The 17509-nt window shown below is 44.2% G+C and overlaps 1 protein-coding gene across 1 annotated transcript in view; it reads left to right on the forward strand.

The window, feature by feature from the left end:
• The first annotated feature begins 669 nt into the window (after nt 1–669).
• The window catches only part of ppp6c (protein phosphatase 6, catalytic subunit), a 48341-nt gene continuing 31501 nt past the window's right edge, over nt 670–17509 (forward strand). The window contains exons 1-3 of the mRNA XM_028809139.2: nt 670–823; nt 16708–16803; nt 17098–17163. Coding sequence (XP_028664972.1) covers nt 749–823; nt 16708–16803; nt 17098–17163 — 237 coding nt within the window. The 5' untranslated portion in view covers nt 670–748. The remainder of the gene's footprint in view (nt 824–16707; nt 16804–17097; nt 17164–17509) is intronic.

A 17509-nucleotide genomic window follows, 5' to 3' on the forward strand; every position in this document is an offset into this window, starting at 1 on the left:
GTTCTCCCCGTGTCTGCGTGGGTTTCCTCCGGGTGCTCCGGTTTCCTCCCACAGTCCAAAGACATGCAGGTTAGGTGCATTGGCGATCCTAAAATTATCCCTAATGTCTGCTTGGTGTGTGTGTGTGTGTGCCCTGTGGTGGGCTGGCACCCTGCCAGGGGTTTGTTCCTGCCTTGTGCCCTGTGCTGGCTGGGATTGGCTCCAGCAGACCCCTGTGACCCTGTGTTAGGATATAGTGGGTTGGACAATGACTGACTGACCAAAACCAAATTTATCTAAAGCTTCAAAAATTAAAGAGCGCTCAACAATATCAAAAGCCTTGTGGAAGTCTAGGAAAAATGAAAGCATCTTGATTTAAAAATTTTTGATAATCTAAAATGTCTAGTAACAGGTCTAATGGTAGGAATGGTGTGGGGAGACTTGTCATTGGAAAAAGACGGCAGTAGGTGTTTATGTGCAAATAATTCGCATTTATTTCTGTTTTGGGGTTTAAGCCGACGCTGCAGAAAACGAGCTTAAACGCTGCACAGCTTTTTGGACTTCTGCTGGATGTCAGAGACATTTCAATTGTCTCGTCCGACACGTGCATGACGTCTCACCGGACGTCAGGACTCAAGTTAAAAAGAAACGTAACAGACAGAGCAGGCGCATGCGCATTCTGTAAAGCGGGCGCGTTCGTGCGTATGGCGGAAGTGACGTTGACAGACGCAGCCTTTTTCCGCAGTCGGGAACAGTTGAGCTGCTTAAAATGGCGCCGTTAGATCTGGACAAGTATGTGGAGGTTGCAAAACAGTGTAAATACCTTCCGGAAAACGATTTAAAGGTGAGAATTGGTATCAATGCCGGGCGAAGAGGAGTAAGGGATTGTGACTTGTTTGATTGCCAGACGTTAGAGTATTCAGTATGCATTTTTTTTTAAAACCGCACATAAACATGTCACCGCTGAAATAGTGTCTCCGCTACGTCGCTGTCACTTTGAACACTGTTTGATCGTTTGGAGTCCCATGGACAAGTGTGTAGTGTGTGACGAATAGGTACTTGGCGTGAGGCGCCCCCTACTTCAGGCAAGAGGCTAATCATTGTAGTTTGTTGACCCATCATGTTATGTAATGTGTGTAAATGTGCAATTTGATTTATTAAGCTCTTTTTATGGCTTTCTCCGAGGAGACGGGGGGTGGGGGCTTGACTTTTAACTTCTTGTTTTGTTGTTGATTCAATTCCATTAATAATATTAATCAGTACTGCTAATTTTATGAATCTTTTACTGTGTATTAAGTGGAAAGTACAAAAGGAATTAATCTTCATGGTTTCAAAGACGTCCATCTAATGCAGATTTCTTCCAAGTTTCTCATACAAGAGTGGTACATACAGCCCTTTTTATCGGTGGTTTCGTTTTACGCAGTATAACCGTTCTTATGTTTTGAAATTTTGAAGTAGTGGTTAGGTGGATTGGCGATTCTAAATTGGCCCTAGTGTGTGCTTGGTGTGTTTGTGTGTGTGTCCTGCGGTGGGTTGGCACCCTGCCCAGGATTGGTTCCTGCCTTGTGCCCTGTGTTGGCTGGGATTGGCTCCAGCAGACCCCCGTGACCCTGTGTTTGGATTCAGCGGGTTGGAAAATGGATGGATGGATGGGTTACTTGTATGTTAATCCCCCACGTAACGGGTCTTAGAGTTGCCAGACCACTTGACGAAGAATGTTAAGGCTGAGCAAGGTAATTTAACTTCTCTGAAAGACATAAACTGAAGGGGGAAAAAAATTTCTTTTTACACACGTTAATCAGGGCTTATTCCTGCCCTGAACCGGATGCTTGCTGAGAGAGGCTCCACCTTCCCTGCGACCCAGATCTGGATAAGTGGGCTTGGAAGATCGAAGGATATTGTAGTAGGTGGATTGGTATCTTGTTTTATCTCAGGCTGATATGGCATACTAAATGAAATGTATGCAGCAATGTTCTATCCAAGCTATGGCCTCCTGGGAAAGCAACTTGTGCTCAAAAGAGGCCCATAATGGCGGGACAAACTTGACAGGTAAGGCTGTTCGATCACAGGACTAACCGTGGACTCGCTGGAAGCAGTTGTGGAAATGAGGATGGTGGCAAAACTGGATGTCGTCATGGAAAAATTCCCTCCAGGAGGTGCTCTGTTGGAGCAATTTTAACCACTGGCTCATTCTACCATGGTGTACTAAGAAGCATCACTAGGGGGTCTTTTCTGCTTGCTGTTAATCGGGCAATTTAATGCTTCCTCCCAAATTCCCAAACTAAATGCTGATATACCTTTAATCATATAATTTCTTCACAGTTTACATTTATTATTGATTAATCGTTTTATTTGTCCTATGAGTCTGTATCTTGGAGCACTTTTAATCACTGGCTTGTTTCATCACGGTGTGCTAAGAAGCCCCACTGGGCTTTTTTTCTGCCTACTGTTAATCAGGCAATTGAATGCTTCCTCCCAAATTCCCATACTAAATGCTAATATTCCTTAAGTTTTTTTGTAGTTTCTTCACAATATACAGTTATTAATTAATTGTTTTATTTGTCCTGTGAGTTGGTATCTTTGTTTTACGTTTCTGCTGCTGTATACACCTAAATTTCTCCTTGGGATTAATCAAGTTTGTTATTTAATTATAAAGGCATCTTTTTCAGATGCCTTTATATCTTTGAGGCACTTTGTTTTTTTTGCTCATTGTTGTGGTGACTGTGTTTTAAGTGTATTTTAATGACTGACATTCAGTGATTTTTTTGCAGTGCTTGGTTGAAGCCTATGGAAGGGTTGCCACTGGCCGGGAAAAAACAAAACGCCAAGCCAAAATAAATGCACTCGCAGTGTAAAAACACAGATGCCTTTCGATTTGATACAGTAGACCAAAGTAATGGTAAACTAAGCATGTGCAAAGTACATGCAAGGTAATGATAAATAATATTGTAAATCTGTACTTTGAGGCAAATGCACAATTTAAAAATATATATTAATGTTATTTATAATAGTGTAATGAACACAGTTATCTCTAGGTCATTCTACAAAAGGGGATCCAAAAGTTCCCTGAATTATGTATTTAAAAAAACAAAAAAAAAAACAAAAAACTATTGTCTAATTTTTTCCTTTTAGTCTCCTTTAAAATGCTGTCCTTGTCACAGCTCTGTTAATGTTTCCGGTACTTTATCACTTTTTTTGCTTTTTGCTGGATTTCTTCCACAGTAGCAAATCTTCTCTTCTTTTTGTTCTGAATACTAAATTTCAAAATGAAGTCGTAGGGAGCGAGATCTGGAAATAGAAAATTGTGAAGCGGCAACCACGTTGTTTTTGTTCAAAAACTCTTTGGTAACATGGTGTGCTTACAGAGCCATTGTCATGGTGCAAAATTCAATTTTAATAATAATAATTCATTACATTTATATAGCGCTTTTCTCAGTACTCAAAGCGCTGTTGCTTGTCCATATGTTTCCCTCTTCCCCCCGCTGTTTCCTGTCACTGCGGTGTCATTCAGGAACAGTATTTTAAGGAACAATTTCATCAGCGTTGAAAAATCATTGTTGTCTCTTGAAAATCTGGCTTGGTGGGGGGAAAAAAAAACGCAGAAGTCCTGTGCTGTGGAAGAATTAACAACAGAAATATGCACTTGATAAGCTCGGCACAATTCCACTCCGCAGACTGATTAACTACACTTGTAGGCATGGGAGGCATATTTGAGAGCTACAACCTCCATCCATCCATCCATCCATTTTCCAACCCGCTGAATCCGAACACAGGGTCACGGGGGTCTGCTGGAGCCAATCCCAGCCAACACAGGGCACAAGGCAGGAACCAATCCCGGGCAGGGTGCCAACCCACCGCAGGACACACACAAACACACCCACACACCAAGCACACACTAGGGCCAATTGAGAATCGCCAATCCACCTAACCTGCATGTCTTTGGACTGTGGGAGGAAACCGGAGTGCCCGGAGGAAACCCACGCAGACACGGGGAGAACATGCAAACTCCACGCAGGGAGGACCCGGGAAGTGAACCCGGGTCCCCAGATCTCCCAACTGCGAGGCAGCAGCGCTACCCACTGCGCCACCGTGCCGCCCCGAGCTACAACCTACTCATATGCTATTGCCCAATTCTGGAGATTTCTAAACCTACATATACAGTATATATTATAACACAAAAATTGCAGAACTTCACAGCTGACATTTAATATAATTTAAGGACTGACATTACAGCAAGTAAAGTTCTCCCCCACTGTCAAGTCCTCCATGGTTGATACTCATTATAGTCAGACTGCTTACACTAAAGGAGCATCTAAATGATTGTCCCTGTTAACTTTCATTATAATATTACAGACCCCATGTCACTGATTGCAGTTATTAAATAACCAGAGATCTAAACACAATCAAGCCCTGGGGTATATTCTCTGTTGACTTAATTTGGTTATGGAAGCATGCTTGGGTGGTAGGATTAATTAAATATGACATTACAGTAATTTCTGGCTGAATGGCACTATCTTTTCCTTAAACCCTTTGTGACCACTATAGAACTTGGTGATGACTATGATCTCTAGATTGCACAGTTGTGCATATTAAAGATAATGAAAGAAAACTAAGTATGAGCAGGTAGTTAACAGCCTACAAACTTTCTTTCTATATACAATATCAAGAGTAGCAAGCTTTATTTTGGCTTAGATTTGTGCTAACAGTGATAGTGACACTGGCTGCAGTGATCATACAAACCCAATTTACACCATGATAGAGTGTTGGTACCTCTGTGTTCATTTCACTTCTCCTATTCTTGCTTTTTTGGTATGTAGTGCCTGATGGCTTTTGCTTTTTCATTTTGAAACACTCCTTGATGAGCATTGTCCTCTTGTTGCCAATTCAGTTGCAATGTATTTTTTTTTTTTTTTTTGGTGTGGGTGGGTTACACCAAACTAACCTAAAAGCGGTCTTGACAACCTTCTCATCCTCCCAACATCGCATAGCTATTCTGTGCCAGTGCTATGTTCTTAAGGGTGTGAGAAGCTGGTAGTGTGGTTCATACCATCTGAGAAAAAGCAAATTTGGCTTTCTAAGTCAGTACTCCCAGAAGAATGCACCCTAGTTTGCTGCCTCTGTTGCCTAATGAGTTGACCGTCTCTGGATATGTGACACCTTGACAACTGGTCATTTTTGCAGTGATCTTTGTTTTGTGACCCTACAAAAACTACAAATTTGATGTACGGCTTTACTTGTCCAGAAATGTTAACCCATGTTACAACAATACAATTTCCACTGTTTAAATGACTTCCTGTCAGGACACTTTTGGCATCTTGGTTCCCAAAAATGGCACATCAGCCGCACAGTCTAGACCGCACACTCTCTCGAATCTCTGCTGTCAGGTCCCGCATACTCTTTTAAGCACTTTACCTAGGCTGAGCCATCTGACTGTTGTGTAGTAGCCTATGTCGCCATGTTCAGTTTCATGCTCTTCCAAATGTGCAACAAACTGTCTGTTATTCAATGCTTCGGCCCTGATGGAGTTAACTATTTTAGTTACAACATCAGTAACACTGTTCATTTTTAGCACTGACTTACACAACACCTCCTGATGAATAATACAATGCAAAAATATCAATTTCTGTTCTGGGTTCATTTCAGTCCCTTTATGTTGCATCCACTTAAATTCCAGCATTTTTCCATGTCAGATTTGGACAACCATTGGTTGTCACATCTGCCAATTGTCCGAATTCAATCCCAGCTTGTCCATGCATACATTTACCTCCGTGAACAAGTTGCTGCCCATCGTCGTCCCTTTCATTGACAGCATTACTGCCAGCTCCTCGGTAATCTCAAGAGTCTTTCGTTATCCCATTTACAATGATAAGTTTGTTGTGGCTATCTTAGCTCTTGTCCAGAGGTAAGGAAAAAATCAAAATTGTTGGCTTTGTTTTGTAGCGGAAAGTTCAGATTTCCTGCAATGTCTTTGCTTCTTCTTGTTACCGTTTGCCTTGAGAGGGGCATAATCTGAAATGCTTCTTTTTCCTTAGGGCATATTAGTACTCACAGAATGGCTTACTGTTTTTTGCGGGTCACAAAGCTGGTCTCGACTGCACCATCTCTGGACATGTAGAGTTTGGTAAGAAGTCCTTGGATGCTTTTGCAGCATAGCTAGCAAAGCTTCAGATGTCCGTTCCTGCTCTGCATCAGTCAAGTTCTTACATTTGTCTGCGTGTTTAGTTTTGAAATGGTGATTGAAATTGTAATCCTTAAACAGAGCAATCTGTTCCCCACTAACTAAGCACATGGCTTTGTAAAAAAACACAGCTTCAGTGAAAAAAAATGCGACATTCTTTCAGTCTCTTTTTTTAAACGTGAGCTGACATTTTTGAGAACGAATAGCTGACTAGCATTTCTTGTAAATGTCTATTCATCAACACATTACAGTGAAGGTGAATACACACGCACGATATGTAAATTAAGTATTTAAAAAAAAAAAAAAGTATCAGTCTCTCCTTCTTTCTGTCATATATATATACACAGTACTGTGCAAAAGTTTTAGGCCAGTGTGAAAAAATGCTGTAAACAAAGAATGCTTTCAGAAATATAAATGATTCACTGCACCCGAAGAGGCAACGTGGGTCCCCCTTCCCATGGGCTCACCACCTATGGGAGGGGCCAAGAGGTCGGGTGCAGTGTGAGTTGGGTGGTGGCCGAAGGCGGGGACCTTGGCGGTCCGATCCTCGGCTACAGAAGCTGGCTCTTGGGACGTGGAATGTCACCTCTCTGAAGGGGAAGGAGCCTGAGCTAGTGCGCGAAGTTGAGAGGTTCCGGCTAGATATAGTCGGACTCACCTCGACGCACAGCTTGGACTCTGGAACCAATCTCCTTGAGAGGGGCTGGACTCTCTACCACTCTGGAGTTGCCCCCGGTGAGAGGCGCCGAGCGGGTGTAGGTATACTTATTGCCCCCCGACTTGGAGCCTGTACATTGGGGTTTACCCCGGTGGACGAGAGGGTAGCCTCCCTTCGCCTTCGGGTGGGGGGACGGGTCCTAACTGTTGTTTGTGCGTATGCACCGAACAGCAGTTTGGAGTACCCACCCTTTTTGGAGTCCCTGGAGGGTGCGCTAGAGGGCATACCTTCTGGGGACTCCCTCGTTCTGCTGGGAGACTTCAATGCTCACGTGGGCAATGACAGTGAGACCTGGAAGGGCGTGATTGGGAGGAATGGCCCCCCCCCGATCTGAACCCGAGCGGTGTTTTGTTATTGGACTTCTGTGCTCGTCACGGATTGTCCATAACGAACACCATGTTCAAGCATAGGGGTGTTCATATGTGTACTTGGCACCAGGACACCCTAGGCCTCAGTTCGATGATCGACTTTGTGGTCGTGTCGTCGGTCTTGCGGCCACATGTCTTGGACACTCGGGTGAAGAGAGGGGCGGAGCTGTCAACTGATCACCACCTGGTGGTGAGTTGGCTTCGATGGTGGGGGAGGATGCCGGTCAGGCGTGGTAGGCCCAAACGTGTTGTGAGGGTCTGCTGGGAACGTCTGGTAGAGCCCCCTGTCAGAAGTAGCTTCAACTCCCACCTCCAGCAGAACTTTGACCACGTCCCGAGGCAGGTGGGGGACATTGAGTCCGAATGGGCCATGTTCCGTGCCTCTATTGTTGAGGCAGCTGACCGGAGCTGTGGCCGTAAGGTGGTCGGTGCCTGTCGTGGCGGCAATCCCCGAACCCGTTGGTGGACACCGGCGGTGAAGGATGCCGTCAAGCTGAAGAAGGAGTCCTACAGGACCCTTTTGTCCTGTGGGACCCTGGAGGCAGCTAATAGGTACCGGCAGGCCAAGCGGAATGCGGCTTTGGTGGTTGCTGAGGCAAAAACTTGGGCGTGGGAGGAGTTTGGGGAGGCCATGGAGAACGACTTTCGGACGGCTTCGAGGAGATTCTGGTCCACCATCCGGCGTCTCAGGAAGAGGAAGCAGTGCAGTGTCAACACTGTATATGGTGGGGATGGTGCGCTGCTGACCTCGACTCGGGACGTTGTGGGTCGGTGGGGGGAGTACTTCGAAGACCTCCTCAATCCCATTAACATGCCTTCCAATGAGGAAGCAGAGCCTGGGGACTCGGAGGTGGGCTCCCCCATCTCTGGGACTGAGGTCACCGAGGTGGTCAAAAAACTCCTTGGTGGCAGGGCCCCGGGGGTGGATGAGATACGCCCGGAGTTCCTCAAGGCTCTGGATGTTGTAGGGCTGTCTTGGTTGACATGCCTCTGCAACATCGCATGGACATCAGGGACAGTGCCTCTGGATTGGCAGACCGGGGTGGTGGTCCCCCTCTTTAAGAAGGGGGATCGGAGGGTGTGTTCCAACTACAGAGGGATCACACTCCTCAGCCTCCCTGGAAAAGTCTATTCAGGGGTCCTAGAGAGGAGGGTCCGTCGGATAGTCGAGCCTCGGATTCAGGAGGAACAGTGTGGTTTTCGTCTTGGTCGCGGAACAGTGGACCAGCTCTATACCCTTAGCAGAGTCCTGGAGGGTGCATGGGAGTTTGCCCAACCAGTCTACATGTGTTTTGTGGACTTGGAAAAGGCATTCGACCGTGTCCCTCGGGGAATCCTGTGGGGGGTACTCCGAGAGTATGGGGTACCGGCCCCCCTGATAAGGGCTGTTCGGTCCCTGTACGATCGGTGCCAGAGCCTGGTCCGCATTGCCGGCAGTAAGTCAAACCCGTTTCCAGTGAGAGTTGGACTCCGCCAGGGCTGCCCTTTGTCACCGATTGTGTTCATAACTTTTATGGACAGAATTTCTAGGCGCAGCCAGGGCGTTGAGGGGGTCCGGTTTGGTGGGCTCAGGATTGGGTCACTGCTTTTTGCAGATGATGTTGTCCTGTTTGCTTCATCAGGCCGTGATCTTCAGCTCTCTCTGGATCGGTTCGCAGCCGAGTGTGAAGCGGCTGGGATGAGAATCAGCACCTCCAAATCCGAGACCACGGTCCTCAGCCGGAAAAGGGTGGAGTGCCCTCTCAGGGTTGGTAGCGAGATCCTGCCCCAAGTGGAGGAGTTCAAGTATCTCGGGGTCTTGTTCACGAGTGAGGGAAGAATGGAGCGTGAGATCGACAGGCGGATCGGTGCGGCATCCGCAGTAATGCGGGCGTTGAATCGGTCTGTCGTGGTGAAAAAGGAGCTGAGCCGCAAGGCGAAGCTCTCAGTTTACCAGTCGATCTATGTTCCTACCCTCACCTATGGTCATGAGCTATGGGTAGTGACCGAAAGAACGAGATCGCGAATACAAGCGGCTGAAATGAGTTTCCTCCGCAGGGTGTCTGGGCTTTCCCTTAAAGATAGGGTGAGAAGCTCAGTCATCTGGGAGGGGCTCAGAGTAGAGCCGCTGCTCCCCCGCATCGAGAGGAGTCAGATGAGGTGGCTCGGGCATCTGATCAGGATTCCTCCTGGACGCCTCCCTGGTGAGGTGTTCCGGGCACGTCTAACCGGGAGGAGGCCCCGGGGAAGACCCAGGACACGTTGGAGGGACTATGTCTCTCGACTGGCCTGGGAACGCCTTGGGATTCTCCCGGAAGAGCTAGAAGAAGTGGCCGGGGAGAGGGAAGTCTGGGCATCTCTGCTCAAGCTGCTGCCCCCGCGACCCGACCTCGGATAAGCGGGAGACAATGGATGGATGGATGGATGTTTATTGTTATCAATTTACAAAATGCAAAGTGAGCGAACAAAAGAAAAATCTAAATCAAATCAATATTTGGTGTTCCTACCTTTTTCCTTCAAACCAGAATCAATTCTTATAGTTCCACTTGCACAAATTCAGGGATTTTGTAGGATTCTAGTCAGGTGTCTGATCAATCAATTATGGCAAACAGGTGCTAATGGTCATCAATGTCACACGTAGGTTGAAACACAGTCATTAACTGAAACAGTAACAGCTGTGTAGGAGGCTTAAAACTGGGTGAGGAACAGCCAAACCCTGCTACCAAGGTGAGGTTGTGAAGACAGTTTCATGTCATGGCAAGATTGAGCACAGCAACAAGACACAAGGTAGTTCTACTGCATCAGCAAGGTCTCTCCCAGACAAAGATTTCAAAGCAGACTGGGGTTTCAAGATGTGCTGTTCAAGCTCTATTGAAGAAGAACAAAGAAACGGGCAACGTTGAGGATCGTAGACGCAGTGGTCGGCCAAGGAAACTTAGTGCAGCAGATGAAAGACACATCAAGCTTATTACCCTTCGAAATCGGAAGATGTCCAGCAGTGCCATCAGCTCAGAACTGGCAGAAACCAGTGGGACCCAGGTACACCCATCTACTGTCCGGAGAAGTCTGGCCAGAAGTGGTCTTCATGGAAGAGTTGCAGCCAAAAAGCTATACCTCCGACGTGGAACCAAGGCCAAGCCACTCAAGTATGCATGAAAACATAGGAACTGGGGTGCAGAAAAATGGCAGCAGGTGCTCTGGACTGATGAGTCAAAATTTGAAATATTTGATTGTAGCAGAAGGCAGTTTGTTCGTCGAAGGGCTAGAGAGCGGTACAATAATGAGTATCTTCAGGCAACAGTGAAGCATGGTGGAGGTTCCTTGAACGTTTGGGGCTGCATTTCTGCAAATGGAGTTGGAGATTTGGTCAGGATTAATGGTGTTGTCAATGCTGTGAAATACAGGCAGATACTTATCCATCATGCAATACCATCAGGGAGGTGTATGATTGGCCCCAAATTTATTCTGCAGCAGGACAACGACCCCAAACGTACAGCCAAAGTCATTAAGAACTATCTTCAGCGTAAAGAAGACCAAGAAGTCCTGGAAGTGATGGTATGGCCCCTACAGAGCCCTGATCTCAACATCATCGAGTGTGTCTGGGATTTCATGAAGAGAGAGAAGGATGTGAGGAAGCGTACATCCACAGAAGATCTGTGGTTAGTTCTCCAAGGTGTTTGGAACAACCTACCAGCTGAGTTCCTTCAAAAACTGTGTGCAAGTGTACCTAGAAGAATTGATGCTGTTTTGAAGGCAAAGGGTGGTCACATCAAATACTGATTTTAGATTTCTCTTTTGTTCATTCACTGCATTTTGTTGATTGATTGAAAATAAATGATTAACACTTCCATTTTTGAAAGCATTCTTTGTTACAGCATTTTTTCACACCTGTCTAAAACTTTTGCACAGTACAGTGGAACCTCGGTTCACGACCATAATTCGTTCCAAAACTCTGGTTGTAAACAGATTTGGTCGTGAACCGAAGCAATTTCCCCTAAAGGTTTGTATGTAAATACAATTAATCTGTTCCAGACCATACGAACTGTATGTAAATATATTTGTTTACGTTTTTAAGCACAAATATAGTTAATTAAACCATAGAATGCACAGCATAATAGTAAACTAAATGTAAAAACATTGAATAACACTGAGAAAACCTTGCACAACAGAGAAAACTAACACTGCAACAGTTCACGCTATAGCGCTACCAACCGCTGGCTAAAAACACTTTTTTTTTTTTTTTTTTTTTTTTTTTTTATTGAGTGAAAATTTGAAAAAATCCGTGATTTAATAAACCACCAAGAAAAGTAACATTGCAACAATGCACGCTACGAACCGATCGCTGTGAACAGAAGTGAAAGCAAAATCAAGCCCAGTGCATTCTTTAACTGCCTTCCTACCTTATGTGTCCAGCCACCCTCTCTCGCGCTGCCTGTGTGTGTGTGTGTGTGTCGCGCTCGCTGCACAGAAAATGCACAGGGAGAGACTGAACATGTACAAACCGAAAGGGAAACTGGCTTGTTCGTATACCGAGTGTGTGGTCATGAACTGAGGCAAAAGTTTGGTGAACTTTTTGGTCGTAAACCGATTTGTGCATGTACCGAGACATTCGTGAACCGAGGTTCCACTGTACTGCATATAATGTCTATAAGGCAAATACCACTCACTCGCTCGTCACAAAATTTCCCGAACCATGAGGACTTGGGACTTGAAATTTGGAGTGTAGGTTACCCTTGGCCCTTAGGTGCTTGCTAAGAAATGGTTTAAAAAAATTTGTGGTCCAAGCACAATTTTTTTTTTTTTTTTTTTTTAGTCACGTTTGTATGTCTGTCCGCTTTTCATGAGAGAACTACTTAACGGATTTAGATCGTGTTTGTTCTATAATTTGCTTGAACATTCCATTGATTTTGCGACTTTCTCATCGCGCTAAATATCATAGTTTGCTTGTGGTACCAATTTATTTGCGTGAATCCAAGAGATACTCATTGGGCTGCGGGGAGGGGGGCATATATATAGTGACAAATAAGGGCACTGTCGACCCCTTGAACCCTCAGACCAAGCGTCTGACACCAGATAAAAAGTCCAATAATTATTTATTACAATAGCAATGTGCACAAAGCACCCTCCACTCCACAATACTCATTAAACAATACAATTCTCTATAATCAAATCACAATCCTCCACTCCCAGACGCTTAGCCACCCTGCCTCCCAACTCCGCTCATCTGTCTGGGATCTCCCATAGTCCTTTATCGTCCTCGTCCCGTAAGTGCTTCTGAGCCCTTAGTCCATGTGATTATCCAGCACTTCCAGGTCAGGTAAAAATTTCTTTTTCTTCAGCCCGGAAGTATATCATTTCTTCCTTTCCCGTGACTTGGATATACTTCCGGGCTATACGGAAAATATAAATCCCTGGGCCTCCCTGCAGTAACTCCTGGCGGCCCCCATGGTATCCAGCAGGGCTGTGCATTATAACTCCACTGTCCATGATTCCCTGCTGGCATTCGGGGCACCTCCATGCTGCAAGGAGGGCTCCATCTGGTGGCCTGGGGGTATTCATCCCTGCCATATCTCACAATATATGTAAACAATTATAGCTATGACAAGTTTAATTTAGAAAAAAACACAATTTGGTCAGGTTTATACTTATGGTCACGGAGAAGCGATGCAGCATAGAAGGTAGTCCAAGAGCATTGCAAAAGTTATATCATGATGCAATGGCAATATCCAGAACTATCGGTCGGCCAGATTTATTTATTACAATGACGTGCAATCCACAATGGCCAGAAATCCGCAGCTTCTTGTGAACAATGCCACTGGCTACATCGGCTCTGGATATTCCCACTTTCGTTAGTAGATTGTTTTATCAGAAAGTCTTATTTTTATTGAATGAACTCGAAACAGTGATCAGGCAAAAAGGAGATCTTGATATGCCATTCATATTAAAACGTTTACAGTTTCCCATGAGAATAGCTTTTGCAATGACAGTTAACGCAAATCACAAGGACAAACATCTGTTTTTATTTATAAGAGACAAAGAAATGATATTCACTCATGGCCAGTTATACTGTGCATTGCTTGCATTATCGTGCTGTAAGACCAAACAAGGAATCCAAATTCAATGCGATCTTGAAGAAAAGTTCATTCCAAATATTGTTTGTTTTCACTGAAGTTTTAAAATAAGAAGTGAACATAACGCATAAGTAACAATTCCCATGGAAAAAAAAAACACTATAAATTGTATTTTCACAGGATCAAACCCGGGGGTTGGCAAGCGAAGCAAGCAGGGGGCAGAGCCTACTAGTTAAATTTATTATATTCCAGCTCTCTGTACATTTAGAATTCTTAGATTTATACTTAATATCACTTTCATGATGAAATGCATTAAAATATGTATGTTACATTTTACAGATGAATCGTTAACTTTGTTTAAATAATGAATACTGTTAATAGTTACACATATGGGGGTGGCATGGTGGCAGAGTGGTAGCGCTGCTGTCTCGCAGGGAGTCACGTTGCTGGTATTCCCTGCCTGGAGTTTGCATGTTTTTCCTGGTGGGTTTCCACAGTGGGCTCAGTTTTCCATTCAGACATGAAGGTTTGGGCATTTGGTTAAGCTACAATGACACCAGTGTATGTGTGTGCTTGTGTTCACCGTGTGATGAGCTGATGCCCTGTCCGGGATTTTGTTTGTCTGGTGCTGATGCTGCTGAATAGGTGCATCCCCGAATTGATGGATGTAATCATTAAACATCCTTTTCAGAGTTATTGTGGTAAGGTGTCCTTGGAATTTAATGGCTGTTTCGGGCACACGCGTCGCATTGCGTGAAGTATAAACCTGGCCTTAGACACCTTACGTTTCAGGTGACAATCTTGACTAGGACTTATTTTTGGGGTAATGCTTATATTACAGAGCAGCCTGAAAATCATGCTAGGGCTTATTTTCGGAGTACAGTGATCCCTCGCTATATCGCGCTTCGCCTTTCGCGGCTTCACTCCATCGCGGATTTTATATGTAAGCATATTTAAATATATATCGCGGATTTTTTGCTGGTTCGCGGATTTCTGCGGACAATGGGTCTTTTAATTTCTGGTACATGCTTCCTCAGTTGGTTTGCCCAGTTGATTTCATACAAGGGACGCTATTGGCAGATGGCTGAGAAGCTAGATTGCTTACTTTTCTGTCTCTCTTGCGCTGACTTTCTCTGATCCTGACGTATGGGGATTGAGCAGGGGGGCTGTTCGCACACCTAGACGATACGGACGCTCGTCTAAAAATGCTGAAAGATTATCTTCACGTTGCTATCTTTTGTGCAGCTGCTTCCTGAAACGACATGCTGCACGGTGCTTCGCATACTTAAAAGCTCGAAGGGCACGTATTGATTTTTGACTGAAAAACAAACTCTGTCTCTCTCTCTCTCTCTCTCTCTCTCTCTCCCTGCTCCTGATGGAGGGGGTGTGAGCTGCCGCCTTCAACAGCTTTGTGCCGCGGTGCTTCGCATACTTAAAAGCCAAACAGCCCTATTGATTTGTTTGCTTTTCTCTATCTCTCTGACAGTCTGTGCTCCTGACGCGCACTCCTTTGAAGAGGAAGATATGTTTGCATTCTTTTAATTGTGAGACAGAACTGTCATCTCTGTCTTGTCATGGAGCACAGTTTAAACTTTTGAAAAAGAGACAAATGTTTGTTTGCAGTGTTTGAATAACGTTCCTGTCTCTCTACAACCTCCTGTATTTCTGCGCAAATCTGTGACCCAAGCATGACAATATAAAAATAACCATATAAACATATGGTTTCTACTTCGTGGATTTTCTTATTTCGCGGGTGGCTCTGGAACGCAACCCCTGTGATGGAGGAGGGGTTACTGTAGGTCTTATTTTCGGGGAAACACAGTAAATTAAATGGCCTGTGGTATAGTGGGTCCGTGGCTTCCGAAAAAAAAAAAAAGGTCGTTTTTAAATCAGTATAGCCGTGCCATTCTCCGTGGGCGTGATTGCATGACCGCGGGGAGTTAATGAGGTGATCGGAGTGAGTCGCACCTGCACGTGTTGGTGTGGTCGTTCTTGTTTGCCTCATTGGCTTCCTGTGGCATGTAATTAAGGCGCTGCACCCGCGGAGGAACCCATAGGTGTGTGTGTATATATAGATGGAGGTATACGAGAGGAGGAGGATATAAATTGGAGACAGAGAAATCGTGGAGGGGGAAAAGGAAGGAGAAAGGTTGATGGAGAGAGAAAAGCGGATGCGGTAGAAGGTCGGAAAACAGCAGTCAGGTGGTGACGATCCGGACACCTGGAAGGTGGAGATGCCATGAGCTGGGGCCCCGCGAAGGAGCATTATGCTGGTGCGCTCTGGGGGCTGGTTCACCCCACTGAATGTATGAGTGAGTGGGGTGAGCAGGAGAGGTGCCCTCCCGAAGGATATGAGGAGCGACTGCGGGGCCGCGAAGCATCGAGGGAGGAGAGTTGACCTTGGCGGTCTGGCAGTGACATCCTGATAGGGGGCCAAGACGAAGGTTAACTGAAGGAGCTTCTGGTTGCTGGTTCTCCATGGAGCAGAAGGTGCAATGGGAGGAGGGCTGGAGAGTAAGGAGAGACTGCGTTTTAATTACTGCATACAGTATATTAACCTTGTGTTTTATGGATTTATTTATTGTTGGTTTTTATCCTCACTGGACCTTTATTTATGGATTTATTTATGGAACTTTGGACACTGCACTTTTTGATTGTTATAATAAAAGCACGTCTTCACCTTTGAATATATCCCCTGGCTTCATGTGAGGTTTGTCCCCATTTGTCAGCTCAACTCGGTGACATTACTGACTGTGTAGGGTTCAGGGCTCCCATAAGGACGTTGGGAGCCTGAAGAGAACACGCATCGTCACATGGCCAACACTCATAGTGACTTATAAATATATATATATTTTTTAATCTGTCTTGCATTGTTTGACTCTCTTTAATTATTTGTGTATCTTGAATATGTATCTGTTGAAATATTAATAAACCTATTTTAGGTTGTTTGCAGGATTACTAACAGTTTCTTTTAAACTTTTTTTTTTTTTTTGTGTTAAGTATATGACAGTCCACATTTAATAATTCTTTGCATTTATATAGCGCTTTTCTCACTACTCAAAGCGCTCAGCAATTGCAGGTTAAGGGCCTTGCTCAAGGGCCTAACAGAACAGAGTCCCTATTGGCATTTATTTAAAGTCTTGCAAGTTATTGTTTTTTACATTTTATGTGTGTTTTATTTGTTATGTTTGGGAGCTTTTGTAAAATTGCAATTGTCCTTTGGGGACAAAGTATCTATCTATCTATCTGTCTATCTATTGTATAGTGCCCTTCATATCCATCCATCCATCCAGTATAGTGCCTTTCATATCGATCGTCTTTGGTTCCATCCAATATACTTTATTTATTTTTTAGCCACTTTTTCCATTTCCATATTGTGGCACATTATTTATCCTTGATCTTTTTTCTTTTTAGAGATTATGTGATTATGTCTGTGACTTATTACTTGAAGAATCAAATGTTCAGCCAGTGTCCACTCCAGTAACAGTATGTGGAGACATTCATGGACAGGTAGGAAATTCTCTTTATAGATTTGTCAGTTGAATAAGTCAAATATTAATGTTTTTATTGTTCTGTATACTGTGTGCTATCTCATCAATCAACTTGATATTTTTAAGTTCTGTGGTTTACCTGTATTGGTAGTTTTTAGTGTTTGATTGTGTAGTACAAGAAGCACAGTTGTGAAACTGCAAGTATCCTGTTCAGAAAATCACCATAATTGATACAAAGTACTATAAACAATTTCATAGTTCTTAAATGATTGCTTAAAAGCTTAATTTTCTTTTCTTTTTTTTTTTTGGGCAGTTTTATGATTTATGTGAACTTTTCAGAACAGGAGGTCAGGTCCCTGACACAAACTATATATTTATGGTAAGTTGGAATATTATGGGAATCCTGATTATTTTGCATTTGAGTGCATTAGTTTGTTTATGCAGTGTATTTTAAATTATTATTATTATTAATAGAGCTGCTGATTAATTGCCGTTAACGTGTGCAAATAATGCATTAAAAAATTCTGTGATTAAATATTTTAACACAACCCCTAAATTTGTTAATTTAATCCAGTCAGTTTGACCGTGCTTCATACTTCATGAAACTGCACCATATGAATTGCTGCCTTTGTTGTTTCTTGGTAATGGTTTTCATCCACAAGCACCAGCAGAGTCGCCACTTGTCCCATGTAATACAGGATGGTCCTGTATTGGAACATAAGATA

This window comes from Erpetoichthys calabaricus, chromosome 9 (assembly GCF_900747795.2).
Source record: "Erpetoichthys calabaricus chromosome 9, fErpCal1.3, whole genome shotgun sequence".
NCBI classification, from domain to species: Eukaryota; Metazoa; Chordata; class Cladistia; order Polypteriformes; family Polypteridae; genus Erpetoichthys; species Erpetoichthys calabaricus.